At 40.2% G+C, this 14392-nt stretch overlaps 1 protein-coding gene across 1 annotated transcript in view; it reads left to right on the forward strand.

Moving 5' to 3' along the window:
• The window catches only part of ITK (IL2 inducible T cell kinase), a 74935-nt gene that overhangs the window by 37595 nt on the left and 22948 nt on the right, over nucleotides 1-14392 (forward strand). Inside the window, exons 6-7 of the mRNA XM_025388438.1 lie at nucleotides 4808-4959; nucleotides 10314-10379. Coding sequence (XP_025244223.1) covers nucleotides 4808-4959; nucleotides 10314-10379 — 218 coding nt within the window. The remainder of the gene's footprint in view (nucleotides 1-4807; nucleotides 4960-10313; nucleotides 10380-14392) is intronic.

Raw genomic sequence — 14392 nt, forward strand, 5'->3', positions numbered from 1 at the left:
TCAGCTGCTAAATCTCCATGTCACTTTATTTATTCAACAAATACTGATATCAAATTGGGTGGCCATTCACCTGACCACTTTGGAGTATAGTAGCAGCACACTCTCTATAAAAGTGTGGCTGGCATGGTGGCTCACACTTGTAATCCCAGCATTTTGGGAGGCCAAAGTGGGAGGATTGCTTGAGCCCAGGAGTTCGAGACCAGCCTGGACAACAAAGTGAGACCCCCATCTCTAGACAAAAATGTTAAAAATTAGCTGGTGTGGTGGTGCACGCCTGTGGTCCCAGCTACTCAGCAGGCTGAGATAGGAGGATCACTTGCGCCCAGGAGGTCAAGACTGCAGTGAGCCATGACTGTGTGCCACTGCACTTCAACCCGCGTGATAGAGCAAGACCCTGTCTCCAGAAAAAAAAAAAAAAGGTGCATACTCACTCTATGCAAGCATTTTGGAGACGTACATTTGTTGGTATTTTATATTTTTCAAAGCACTTCAACCTCTTTATTATCTATTTTAAAACTTACTGTCTGTTCTATCCACTTCAGAGGGTTTTAGTTTTATTCTCATTGTAAAGCTTGGGAAATCAAATCCCAAGGGAGGTCTCAAGGCTTTTCCAAGGCCATTTAGCAACTTAGTAGGATGCAAGGTTTCTGGCGTGGTGGTCTTTAACTCGAGTGGTGGTTCTCAAAGTATAGCCCATGGACCAGAAGCATCTGTATCACCTGGGAGCATGTTAGAAATACAAATTCTTAGACCCCACCCCCAGACCTGCTGTGTCCAAAACGCTGAGGGAGGAGCCCAGGAATCTGCATTTTAATAAACCTCCTCACTGATCTATAATACACTGACTTACAAGTCTTAGATACCACAGTACCTACTCTAGGGCAGCTTATTTGGTTAAGGAGATGAAAAAAAAAAAAAAAAGAGAGATGGGAGAAAGGATCATGACCTTTAGGTAGGGGATATGGCCCTGACCTTATGATAATATTAACACCAATATCCACTTTTTTTTTTTTTTGAGATGGAATCCTGCTCTTGTCACCCAGGCTGGAGTGCAATGGCACAGTCTCGGCTCACTGCAACCTCCACCTCCCAGGTTCAAACAATTCTCCTGCCTCAGCCTCCCGAGTAGCTGGGATTACAGGCGCTCACCATCACGCCCAGCTAATTTTTGTATTTTTAATAGAGACGGAGTTTTAGCATTGTTGGCCAGGCAAGTCTTGAGCTCCTGACCTCAGGCGATCAACCCACCTCGACCTCCCAAAGTGCTGGAATTACAGGCGTGAGCCACTGTGCCCGACCAATACCCACATTTGAGTACTCGCTCTTCATTCCAGAGCAAATTCTTTAACCAGAGTTTACTGATTTCGTTTCCTCATGCTTCTTCCTGAAGAATGAGCTCTGTCTTTTTTCCCTTCAGCCAACATGGTGACATTTCAAAACTGGCAGCGTCCCCATAAAGGAAGCTCTAAATCCTCAAAGCTCCAGCCTGGTGTTTAGATCTGTCATCAGCCTACTCCCTCACAACAGAAAAGAAACTGAAACTGTAGCAGAGAATGAGCTCTCTCTCCTTTTCTTTCACTGACCTTCTGAAGACTATTTCACCATCCCCCTTGAAGGCCTGATTCGGAATCCTACTGCCCTCCCTTGCAGATGGTTCCCTCAACAGTCCCGCCTAAACCCACATCTCTCATCTTAAGCCAGGCTGCTCTTGTGTCTTTGTTTTTGGTATCAGTGAAGGTGAAAGCCAGAATACACTGCTGATCCTTCTCTCCCTGCACTCTGTCATTTGGCTTTTCAGCCTTCTTGGAGGAGTATCGTGGATACTGTTTTGAGTGTTCTGACCACAAGGGTTTTGGAATCATTGTTCTAGTTTCAACCGCATGTCTAAATCCGATGCAACGATTCTCTTATCTGAGCCACTTGGAGTCATTTCTCTCCTCACCTTCTCGTTCTGCTCCCTGAGTGGTAATGACATCTCGGATTGTCATACAGAGAAACTATGTTTTTAATCTAGTCTGAGCCAACAGGTCTCATGCTCTATGTGAAAAACGCTGTGAGCAGGGCCAGTCCTCTGGGGTCGGGGGATGGCTATTTTGTTCAAGATGGAGAATATCCATGGTCAGAGTGAAGGACAATCCCAGGCCTCTCTTGCCTATGGATACAAACAAGGTCGTATTTCACATTGAAGTCCAAATTCCAATTCCTCTTGGCCCCCTGCATCCATGGGAACTCAACTCTTCCTCTTACAGTCCCTCCCAGTCAACCCAGGGCTTGCTGAGGGGCCACTAGAATGAGTCTGCATGTGTCCTTTTTCCCTGGCTGCCTACTAAGGCACCCTATCCCTGCCACTGCTACCTGGACTCCCTGTGAGGGCCCCTCAGCCCAGTGGAGCTCTTCCCACCTGGGACCAGCAGACGTCCTGGGGGTCAGGTTATGCTGAGGCCTGTAGCAGAGTGGCCAGGAGACAGGATCCTCATTCCCTTCGTGCCTCACCACATCATGGAGGCTCCCAAACAACCCTTCCTGAGCCCACAGACTCAGTTTCTCCAAATGCCATCCCTTGATTTTCTCACTCAGATAATGGTTCCCAACCTTATCAAACTCAATACTGCCTTTTAATGATGGATATTTTGTAAGGCTCCTTTTGTTATCCTGAAAAGAAATTCATAAATAATATACCATATGAATACATATTTTTTTTAATTAAAGTACTTAATTAATTTTTGTTGTTGTTGTTTTGAGACAGGGCCTCACTCTGTTGCCCATGCTGGAGTGCAGTGGTGCAATCATAGCTCACTGCACCTTCTGTCTCTTGGGTCCAAGCCATCCTCCCTCCTCAGACTCCGCAGCTGCTGGGGCTACAAGCATGTGCCACCACACCTGGCTAACTTTTGTATTACACATACTTTTTTTAAAAAAAATCAATAAATGTTCTAACTGTAATACTTAGAAGGAAGGAAAAATAATATATATAACAAAATTTCCATTTCAAAAATAAATAAATAAAAATTAAAAAAATAAAATAAAGTATGTGTTTCTGTATAAATATTGGGGCATGACTGCACTGGAAGACAGAATGAAATAGTCATTTTCTTGCACCTGTAGGTAGGATCCCGTTGGATTTGACATCTCAAATGCAACTGATAAAAATTGTGGCATTGGGACTCAGCTACAGCGTGACCCCTGTGATATAATTTTCCAAAATGATGAACAACTCTTGGTAAACTTCTGAACCAAAGTATAGTCTTCCCTCAAAGTACAAGGTAGTTGCATTCTTGGGAAATCCAGTGCTTTGGATAGGGTATGGATAGGATCTAGGCTCAGGATGTTCTTATATAATTATTGTATAAGCTGGTTTCTCATCACGTGAATGTTTACAAGGATATTTGAAAGTTGTGTGGAATGTGGGACTCTACAGAGCACTTTGCATTCTTGACCATCACCCATTAAAGGCCTATAGCATACCTCAAACTTTGTGATATTCAAAATAATCCCCATATTCCAAGCTTGCATGATTGTTAGAAAAAAAAAATACATGTCCAGTGTGCCTCCTGCAGAAAGGTACCATCATAATTTGAGGACCGTGCTCTGATCTTTCTCTTCACAGATATTAACCAATGAGCTGACCTACAGTGGGATGAATGCCATAGCTCTCCTTCATCTTCTTCAAGCATCCTTGAACACTATTCCTCCCTCCATGAGCTCTTAGAGCAAAAGCCTCAGGACATCCACTCTTTTCTGTAGCATCCCATTTACACATCCTCACAAGCTCCACAAATATCTAGATTTCAAATTCCAATCTGCAGCCGGGCACAGTGGCTCATGCCTGTACTCCCAGGACTTTGGGAGGCCAAGGCAGGAGGGTCACTTGAGCCCAGGAGTTTGAGACCAGCCTGGGCAACATAGTGAGATCTTGTCTCTATTTAAAAAAAAAAAAAAAAATCCAATCTGGGCTCAGTTGAGATAACATACTACATCAGTATGATAAGACTTTTTTTTCAGCTCCAGTATTTTTATGCCACCAAATGCTTCAATGTACTCAGAGAACTTGTGACTTCCTAACACTAAATCACATTCTAGTGAGGAACTCAATCTTTCCGCACATTTACTCTCACAAAGTCTGCTAACCCATAGTAGGCATGCCCATCCTGAACTCTGGCAACTGTGTGCTTTGTGGTCTTTTCTTCATGTCCCCAATATGTAATCCTAAGAAAGGGACTGAGGAACAGAGACATCAGCAATAGAGCCCATTGGAGAAGGAAGGGAGACAGGTGCTAGAGTAGAGAGAGTCTTAGGGCTAATTCAAGTAGTAGATTGGCCAGGTCCATTTCTCTTATCTGGGCCTCAGTTTCCTCATCCTAAATGAAAAAGTGTATTAAATGATCTGTTAGAGGAATTCCAGCTCCAATAACCTATGATTCTGTAGATCTGGATAAACCCATAAATCATATCAGTAAAGCACATACTGAAAGATTTCATGTTGACTGTATCTCCTTTGCCAAGGGCATGATGCATCCGGCAGAGAGGCTGCCGCATATAACATAGTGCGGATAAAGAAACCAGCAGACTTTTGTGAAAATCATGTGGCTGCTTGGAATTCACTGTGGTCAGAATTTACCTCGTAGAATGAGCAATGTGATTAATTCCAAGCACTGATGTCTTTTTGCCATGTTCAGTGCCGTAACTCTAACTCATAAAGAAAGTCAACCAGAGGAAGGCAGATTGTCTCCCCAGACACTCCGATGAAAGGAGGCATTTTCCCTCCTTTTTTATGTCTTTGCTTGGTTTTGTTGTCTCTCTTCCCCAGCGACCACTTTGGGAACCTGAAGAAACTGTGGTCATTGCCTTGTATGACTACCAAACCAATGATCCTCAGGAACTCACACTGCGGCGCAACGAAGAGTACTGCCTGCTGGACAGTTCTGAGATTCACTGGTGGAGAGTCCAGGACAGGAATGGGTAAGGCATCTTTGTGGCTGCTGTCCCTCTGTTTGAGGTGTGGTGCGAACAAATAAAATACCAGGATGATTTGTCCTATCTCCCGCAGCGTGACCGCAGCACTGAGGTGGGAGAGGAGAGCAGAGGCAGGAGGAAGAGGGAGGAAGAGGAAGTAGTTGAGGCTCGGTTTTCCTCTTCTCAAGAAGTGACTCTGAGGCAGTCACTTGCTATGCTTGCTCCCTGCACCCCATCTCACGCACTCCAGACCCAAACTCATCTCAAAAAAAACCCTGGATTTTTCCACTGACATCTACAATTTGGGAGCTTGGCAATTTATTCTGTAAAGTGTTATTGTTCTTGAGTGTTAAGTGAGGCTGAAGGTACATCCCATTAGAAAGCACTTATTTTTGGTGGAAAGAAAAGGTGTGTGTAGAGATGGTACAGATTGATAATTATGTTAGGATGCATCAGAAAGAAGATACTAAAGATTTAGTTACAATCGCAGTCATTGAACTAGCCATCCACTTGACTCAGGGAGAAAATAAGATTGTACAAATACCACTTTCCCACTATGCAACTTTTGAATGAAAAAAATACAGAGCATGAGATTCACACTGCCTTTTAAGGTTTTTTTTTTTTTCTCTTAATATATCAGATGTATTAACCCATGCTCTGGAATATTTTCCAGAATATGAGTTCAATGGTTGCATCAATCCAGCCATAAATGTACTCTAAATTAGCAAATTCCCTTGTTGAACACTTACGTGATCTCCAATATTTTGCAAATATTAACAACACTGCAACGAACATCTTTGTATCTTAATATTAAGGGTTTAAATGTTTTCAAAGTATGAGGTTATTATTAATTTTAAAATATAAAAAAGAAAACTGTCATTGCAACATATGGATCATTTATGTCAACATTTTACTTAACTAACAGTAGAGAAAAATAGACATAAAAAATAAGCCACCCTCCATTTGCCCCCGCATCAAGTCCAAAAGTAATCACTATTCGGCTGGGCACGGTGGCTTACGCCTCTAATCCCAGCAGTTTGGGAGGCCAAGGCGAGTGGATCACTTGAGGCCAGGAGTTTGAGACCAGCCTGGCCAATGTGGTAAAACCCTGTCTCTACTAAAAACACAAAAATTAGCCAGGTGTGGTGGTGCACGCCTGTAATCCCAGCTCCTCCACTGGCTGAAGCATGGAAATCACTTGAACCCAAGAGGGAGAGGTTGCAGTGGGTCGAGATGGTGCCACTTCACTCCAGCCTGAGTGACAGAGCAAGACTCTGTCTCAAAAAAAAAAAAAAAAGGATCACTATTAATACCTTCTTGTGTATCATAAACAAAAGTTATACCTATGCAAATGCATCCTTTTTTCGCTTGTACCAAGTTGATCCATTCTGTTCTGCATCTTGCTTTTAATTTTTAATGATATTAATACACATTGAAGATCTTTTCATACCAGTACATGCAAATCTACCTCATTTTTTAAATAGTTGCATAGGCCGGGCGCAGTGGCTCACGCCTGTAATCCCAACACTTTGGGAGGCCAAGGCAGGCTGATTACCTGATGTCAGGAGTTCGAGACCAACCTGGCCAACACGGTGAAACCCCATCTCTACCAAAAATACAAAAAATTAGCTGGGTGTGGTGGCAGGAGCCTGTGATTCCAGCTACTTGGGAGGGTGAGGCAGGAGAATTGCTTGAACCTGGGAGGTGGAGGTTGCAGTGAGCCAAGATCGCACCACTGCACTCCAGCCTGGGCAACAGAGCAAGAATCCATCTCAAAAATAATAATAATAATAATAATTGCACAATATTAGAATGTATGATTATATTATAAGTGTTTAAATAACCCTCTATGGTGGGACATTTAGTTGCCAGTTTATTTGTTTCCTCTGCTGTTTCAAACAAGGCTTTAATGAAGATCTTGTATTCATGTATCTTGGCCATCTTTGGAAAAAAAAAAAAAATATATATATATATATATAAAGCATTACTTTTTCTTTTCTTTTCTTTTTTTTTTTTTTTTTTTTTTTTTGAGACAGGGTCTTGCTCTATCAACCAGGTTGGAGTGCAGTGGCACTCTCACAGTTCACTGCAGCCTTGACCTCTCAGGCTCCAGTGATCCTCCCACCTCAGACCCCTGCGTGGTTGAGACTGTAGGCACACACCACCATGCCCAGATAATTTTTAAATTTTTTGTAGAAGTGGGGTCTCATTGTGTTGCCTGTGCTTGTCTCAAACCACTGTATTCAAGCAATTCTCCTTCTTTGGTCTCCCAAAGTAGTTGGGATTACAGGCATGAGCCACCAGGCCTGGCCTATATGTCACATTTCTAACTGTGCAACAGTTGAGTCAGAGTATGTGATATATTAATTTTGCCATGTAATTTCCTCACAAAGCTTGCCAAATTTACATTCCTGCTAACAGAGTTATGGAAGTGCCAAGACTGGGTATCACTGAACTTTTTTAAAAAGCCAATCTGATGGGTTAAAAAAAACAAAAGAGGGGCACAAATATCTTTAAGGATAAGGCTTTACCTTTTACATACACCAAGGTGCTTCCTCTTTAGGTAGGCTTATCAACCCCATTGCAGGGGGAGAAAAGACAGAAGTGAGATTTTCAAGGTGCTTCCTCTTTAGGTAGGCTTATCAACCCCATTGCAGGGGGAGAAAAGACAGAAGTGAGATAGGGTAAAAGGTGACGAGATTCAGAACAATGGTTTGAGAGGCAGTGTAGTTTGCTAGCTAGGAACAGACTCCAACTCTCTTCACCTGGAACCTCCCTCTTTAGTTGATTCATGAAGACAATTAAGGCTGGTCACATCACCTTCTCTTTGTCCATTACAGAGAGGCCCATATCTGAAATAGGTTCAAGGCTGTCTACAGGGTTTACAAACACCAAATGGACTTAGAAATTCATTAGTTCAATCAACTGACCTTATTTAGCACACCTAATGTACCAGGAAATTTCTTCTAGGTCTTACTTCCCCAAATGATAGTTAAACCCTTCATTTGGTGAGCTGTGGAAAGGCTTAACTATGCACTTCAAAGGGCATCAAAGAGGACACCCCAGCAGCCAGTCAGCATTATGGAATTTCCCGTTTGCTTTGTGATAGTGTGGTATAGTGGAAAGTACACAAGATGGGGAGACAGAGGACTCGGACTTTATCAGCTACTCTTGTCATATGTAGCTGAGGATTCACAGATGACCATTTCATATGTGTAACCATGTCATTCACAGATGACCAAGTCACTTTTCCGCTGTGAATCCATTTCCTGAACTGTAAAATGCAGATGATAATGTCAGCTTTGTCTATATCACAGTGTTGAGAAAATCAATGAGATGATGGAAGTGAAAGAGCTTTGGGAAGTCTACACATCCACATACAAGTATAAGAGTTATCATTTGTGTAGATGGCCCAGCTTTGGGTGGCATATTCTACTGAAAAGCAAAATATTACTTGATCCATTAATATAATTCGAAAAGTATAGTATGGCAACACCAGACGTAGTTAAGGGGATTACAAGAGTGATACAGAAGAGATGGCAAATTTCAGAATAAGCTAACTTTCTTCAGTCGGAATGGCTGCCTTGAGCACTGTGCGAAGGATGATTCTGAGGGCAGATGTCCAATTCTGCAAAGAAACTATGCCGTGATTGCTTAGCAACGTCTGCCAGAGGAGTAAAATATAAGATAATCATCCTGTATTTGGCATCGCCAGTCTTGATTTCTTCACTCTTCACAACTCTGTGCACTGATGACACATTTCCCATAAACAGAATCACTAGATTGAAAATTGGCCTTATTATAAGAAAATTAGAACATGTTATGGAATAAAGAGCAATAAACTATCAGGCATCTTTTTTTGTTTTGTTTTGTTTTGGTTTTTTTGTCTTTTTGAGACAGAGTCTTGCTCTGTGACCCAGGCCAGGGTGCAGTGGCATGATCTCAGCTCATGGCAACCTCCATACCACTGCCCCCACCCGCCACGACCCAGGTTAAATGAGTCTCATGCCTCAGCCTCCCAAGCAGCTGAGACTACAGGTGCATGCCACCACACCCGGCTAATTTTTATATATTTTCTAGAGACAGCATTTCACCATGTTGCCCAGGTTGGTCTCAAACTCCTGAGCTCAAGTGATCCACCCCCCTCAGCCTCCCAGAGTACTAGGATTACAGGCGTGAGCCACTGCGCCCAGCCTATCAGTCATCTTTTTACATTGGCATAGTATGGAGTATCTACTTAAACTAGATTTTCAGTATAATCTAATTTAAGCCCTTCATTTGACACATATAAAGTCAGAGATCCAGAGAGCAGAAGGGATGCCATTTTCACCTTGTGGCATTAAATGAGATAATGAATGTGAAAGTGCTTTGAAAACTACAAAGTTATACACAAATGTAAAGAAGTTTGATATTCTTATTTTGTTTATTATGTTTTTTGTTTATGCACAATTATTAATTCTTGCTCAAAAGAGACTCCCGATCCCCAAATCTAGCCTGGCTTTATCCTTTTTTCTTGTGTTTATACCATTCATATCTGAAGAAGCTCAATTAGGGAGGCCTTAAATTAAAAAGCTTACAATGCCAACTGGTAGTGTCTTTTAGAATCTGTGGTTGGAAAGTCATCTTTTATATTTTAATTATTTTGGCTTCCTGACTATAAAATGATAGTACTAAGGTGGAAAAAAATGTTGATTATCACACAAAAATGTTTCCTTATAGAAAATAGAGAATGAATATTAATCTTTTTTTCCAGTAGAGGAAATTTCACAATGAGGAGAGCAGCAAACAGAACTTTTTAAGTAAAATCACCACTTCTTCTCTATTATGTTTCATATTTTAGTAGTGAAATCAACCTGCCTTTAACAGACAGCAAGTTGCTGTTAGTTTTACCAGTTCCTTTTTTTTTTTTTTTTTTTGAGATAGAGTCTTGCTCTGTTGCCCAGGCTGGAGTGCAGTGGCATGATCTCAGCTTACTGCAACCTCCGCCTCCTGGGTTCAAGCTATTCTTCTGCCTCAGCCTCCCGAATAGCTGTGACTACAGGCATGCACCACCATGCCCGGCTTTTTTTTTTTTTTTGTAGTTTTAGTAGAGACAGGGTTTCACCATATTGGCCAGACTGGTCTCGAACTCCTGACCCTGTGATCCACTTGCCTCAGCCTCCAAAAGTGCTGGGATTATAGGCGTGAGCCACCGCCCCTGGCCTACCAATTCTTTTATTCTAAATTTTAAAATGTCTTATCGCAAATGCCAAATAATATGATATTTCCCAATCTTTAAATGACTTTTAATGGATTAAACCTATAAAACGATGTAAAACTTAGTTCTATGTAGGTCTAAACACTAATTTTCCTTTTAACAGGCATGAAGGATATGTACCAAGCAGTTATCTGGTGGAAAAATCTCCAAATAATCTGGAAACCTATGAGTAAGATATTTTATTTGTTTTTGGAAAATACAGTCCTAAGGAATCCTCCCTAGGTTAGGAATAAATTATTGGTTGACTGTAAAAATACCAGAAGATCTCTATTGCAATAGTAATGTTCACACATACCACCCAGCTCTTAATTCCGAAATAACACTTTCCACTAAAAAGAACCAGGACTTTCTGAAGAAAAGTCTTGGGGTAGGGATAGAACAAAAAAGAACTTAGAACATCTTTTTGTGCCAGAAAGTAAAGAAGTACTTAAAAATAAGTTTTTAATTTTTATTTTTACTTTTTGAGACAGGGTCTTGCTGTCGCCCGGGTTGGAGTGCAGTAGTGTGATCTCGGCCCATTGCAACCTCAACCTACCGGGCTCAAGCACTCCTCAGCCTCCCGAGTAGCTGGGACTATAGGCACATGCCACCTTGTCCAGCTAATCTGTAAATTTTTTGTAGAGACAGAATCTCACTAGGTTGTCCAGGCTGGTCCTGAACTTTTGGGCTCTAGTGATGCTCCCACCCTGGCCTCCCAAACTACTGGGATCACAGGTGTGAACTGCTGTGCCCAGCCAAAAAGATGTGGGCATGTCAAATGAGCACAGAAGTTGGCTTTAACGGGCTCCATTTGATGAAATCTGGGACAATTTGAGTATCAAAATAAATAATGAGTATTAAAATAAGTAATAGACTAGAAACCATTGAATAATATAAGAATCTGTAATAAATAGGCTGATAGATAAATAAAGAAGTAAATAAATAAAAAGGAAAGGGTTTTTTCTTATAGCAGAATGCCAACTCATGAATGATAAAGTTTAAAAATCATCATTTTGTAACCCAGAGTATCAACTGATTCAGGCAAGAATCCTCGATGAAGGTCACCACTAGCAGATTAAAGTTTGATGAGCTATGGGATATTTACATAGTCGCAAAGTATTTCCTCACAAATCACTTGTAATTACAAAGTGGAGGTAACTAGTAGGCCCATCTTAAACAATCAATCCAAATGCACATAAATAATGGAGCAAAAAGCTATCTTGTGTCTTCTTATGTGATGCACTGAGAAGGGCACACATCACTTCTGTGATATTCCTGCTCAAAGAATGCACAACATGAATTTACTCATGAGGATATATTCATAAGGATATATTAGACAAATCCAAATTAGAGAATGTTCTCTAATATTAATGTCTTGTGCTCTTCAAAAAAAGAAAAATCATTAATATCATGAAAGACACAACAGGCTGAGAAACTGGTCCACATTTAAAAAGACAAAAGAGGCCAGGCGCAGTGGCCCACGCCTGTAATCCCAACACTTTGGGAGGCCGAGACAAGTGGATCACCTGAGGTCAGGAATGAGACCAGCCTGATCAACATGGTGAAACTAAAAATATTCTACTAAATGTAATACCAGTTTGAAAGTTTAGCAAATATCTCTACTAAAAATACAAAATTAGCCAGGCATGGTGGCGCATGCCTGTAATCCCATATACTCAGGAGGCTGAGGCAGGAGAATCGCTTGAACCCAGGAGGCGGAGGTTGCTGTGAGCCAAGATTGCGCCATTGCACTCCAGCCTGGGCAACAAGAGCAAAACTCCATCTAAAAAAAGAGAGAGAGAGAGAGAGAAAAAAAAGACTAAAGAGACATGGTAACTAAATACAGTGGTGATCCTGGGCTGGATCTTGAACCATACAAAAAATATTTTTTGTTATAATATACGTTATTGGGACAACCCATAAGATTTGAATAAGATCTGCAGTTAAGTACTAGTATTATGTAGATCTTAAATCTCATGATTTTGGTAATTGTACTGTGGTTAGATAAGGGTATACTCTGTGTCTTAGGAAATAGACACGGAAGTACTTAGGAGTAAAAGTCAATTCTCAAATAGTTCAGAAGAAAAGTCAATCTATGTCTAAAGGGAAGAGTAAAGCAAATGTATAAAATATCAACAATTGGCTCACCTGGGTGATGTGTAGATGAGGGTTCTTTTACACTATTTTACAGCTTTTCCGTAAGTTTGAAATTATTTAAAAATTTTAAAAAATTAATTACTCACTAAATATAAGATACCAGGCCTAAAGAATAATGCTAATGAGGACACCTATTAACACAATAGGGTTCTTAATTCAAATGTGGTCGAGTTATTTGTTGCTGAAATTCTAGCAGATTCTTTAGTGAAGAACCATCATTTTCTGTAGTCTCTCAACCTGGTTTGTTTTGGTCAAGTATGTGTGAGTAGCCCTTCCCTCAGTGAACAGAAGAGTCGTCAGTTCTAAGAATTTTTGAGCTGACATAAAACATATAGGATATATGCTTAAATAAAATAACAAAATTATAGGCAATACCTTTGAATAAAAAAACAATAAGCATTATTTCAAGTGACCACTAAACTGTATAGTTTTGTTTGTTCATCTTTGCTTTTAATCAGAATCTCTTTGCTTATGATCAAAGGAGCAAACTCAAAATTCCAACAGGATAAGCAATAGGAAATGGTGATGCCTGGAGCAAATAAAAAAAGTCTATTCACCCACCTAAAAGTATTTTAAGCCATTTCAAAAATAAAACACTATACCATGCAAACAAAACAATCTAGTTATACTGTGCACTTTCAGTTTGCATTCTCCAGATTATGAATCTCAGCTGGAAAATAACATGACTTACAAGCAAACATGCAGATATTTAGTATATAACTGGATATATGAAAGATTCCAGTATGATAACTTTTTATTCGTGAACTTAGTGTTGTCTAGTTTCAGGTGAGATCTGCTTAAGTACTTAAATATGTACCACCTGATAACATAGTCATGGGTTGGTAAATTTAATGGATTCAGGTCTCCTGCCTTGGTTTGCAGTCATGACCTTGGGCAAGTTACCTCATCCTATTTGAGTTCTGATCCCTTCTCCATAAAACGAAGGTTCAGACAAGATGAAGGAAAGCAAATCATGACTCTCTTGCTGGCATTCCCTTCCCGTGCACTGAGGTCAGGTAGATATCACCCTTTGATAGTGAAACTATTTACCCACCATGCTGGTGACAACCTTTTCAATGCACAGCTCTAGGCAGCCACTACTATTGCTGGGGGCTTGTGTATGAGACGAAGCCTATATTTTCCCAATCCTCAATTAGATAATCTCTAAGAGCCCATGTTCGTGTAATGTATGTACTATTCTGTCTCATAATGTTCAAAAACCTCTAACGAATCCATGAATTCCTTTAATCATGGTTACTCTCAAATAGCCAAACAAGTTTGTTAAGTGGTATTTCTTCCCTACCCAGACCTTCTTTCCTCCTGGATTTATTAATTTTCAAAACTGATTATTAACCGAGGATCAGTCTGCCTCCTTTTACCTAAAAAGCAGCCAGAGAGGTTAGGATGTTGGCTCAAATACTGTTAACAACATAAAAAAAAAACCTTCATCCCTAAAAATCATTTATATTCTTCTTTACCATTTTATAGTTGTTTTTCACCAGACAACAAAATTATAAAAAGAATGCAATTACTTGGCAGAATGTCTGGAAGACCAGTCTTAAAGAGGAAAATACTACAGTCGTTTTAAAAGGATTTTTGCTAAACTTTCAAACTGGTATGACATTTTTATAGCTGCACTAGCACCCTCCTCCTTACAACCAACTGCCTACTGACTTATGAAACGAAGAGAAAAATTAATGTTTTCTACAACTTTATTTTAGAAAATTTCCAACATATGCAAAAGTAGAGAGAATAATATAATGAATATCCATGTTCCCCAAACCCAGCATCAACAATGATCGATATTTTGCCAATTCTGTTTCATGTGTTTCTTTCCAATTAAACATTTTAATACCTGGAAATGAATCACGCATTTGCTTTTGAGTTTAAAGGCACTGGTAGAAACATATGTGTGCAGGCTTGTTAAATAAGTTAAATAAGTAAAATATACTTAAAATTTTGTTTAAAAATTTGTTTAAAGCACTGTCAGAAATAGAAAATGACCATATAATTGTCTAGCATTGTCTTTTATAACTAATGACACTT

Source organism: Theropithecus gelada, chromosome 6 (genome assembly GCF_003255815.1).
Source record: "Theropithecus gelada isolate Dixy chromosome 6, Tgel_1.0, whole genome shotgun sequence".
NCBI lineage: Eukaryota > Metazoa > Chordata > Mammalia > Primates > Cercopithecidae > Theropithecus > Theropithecus gelada.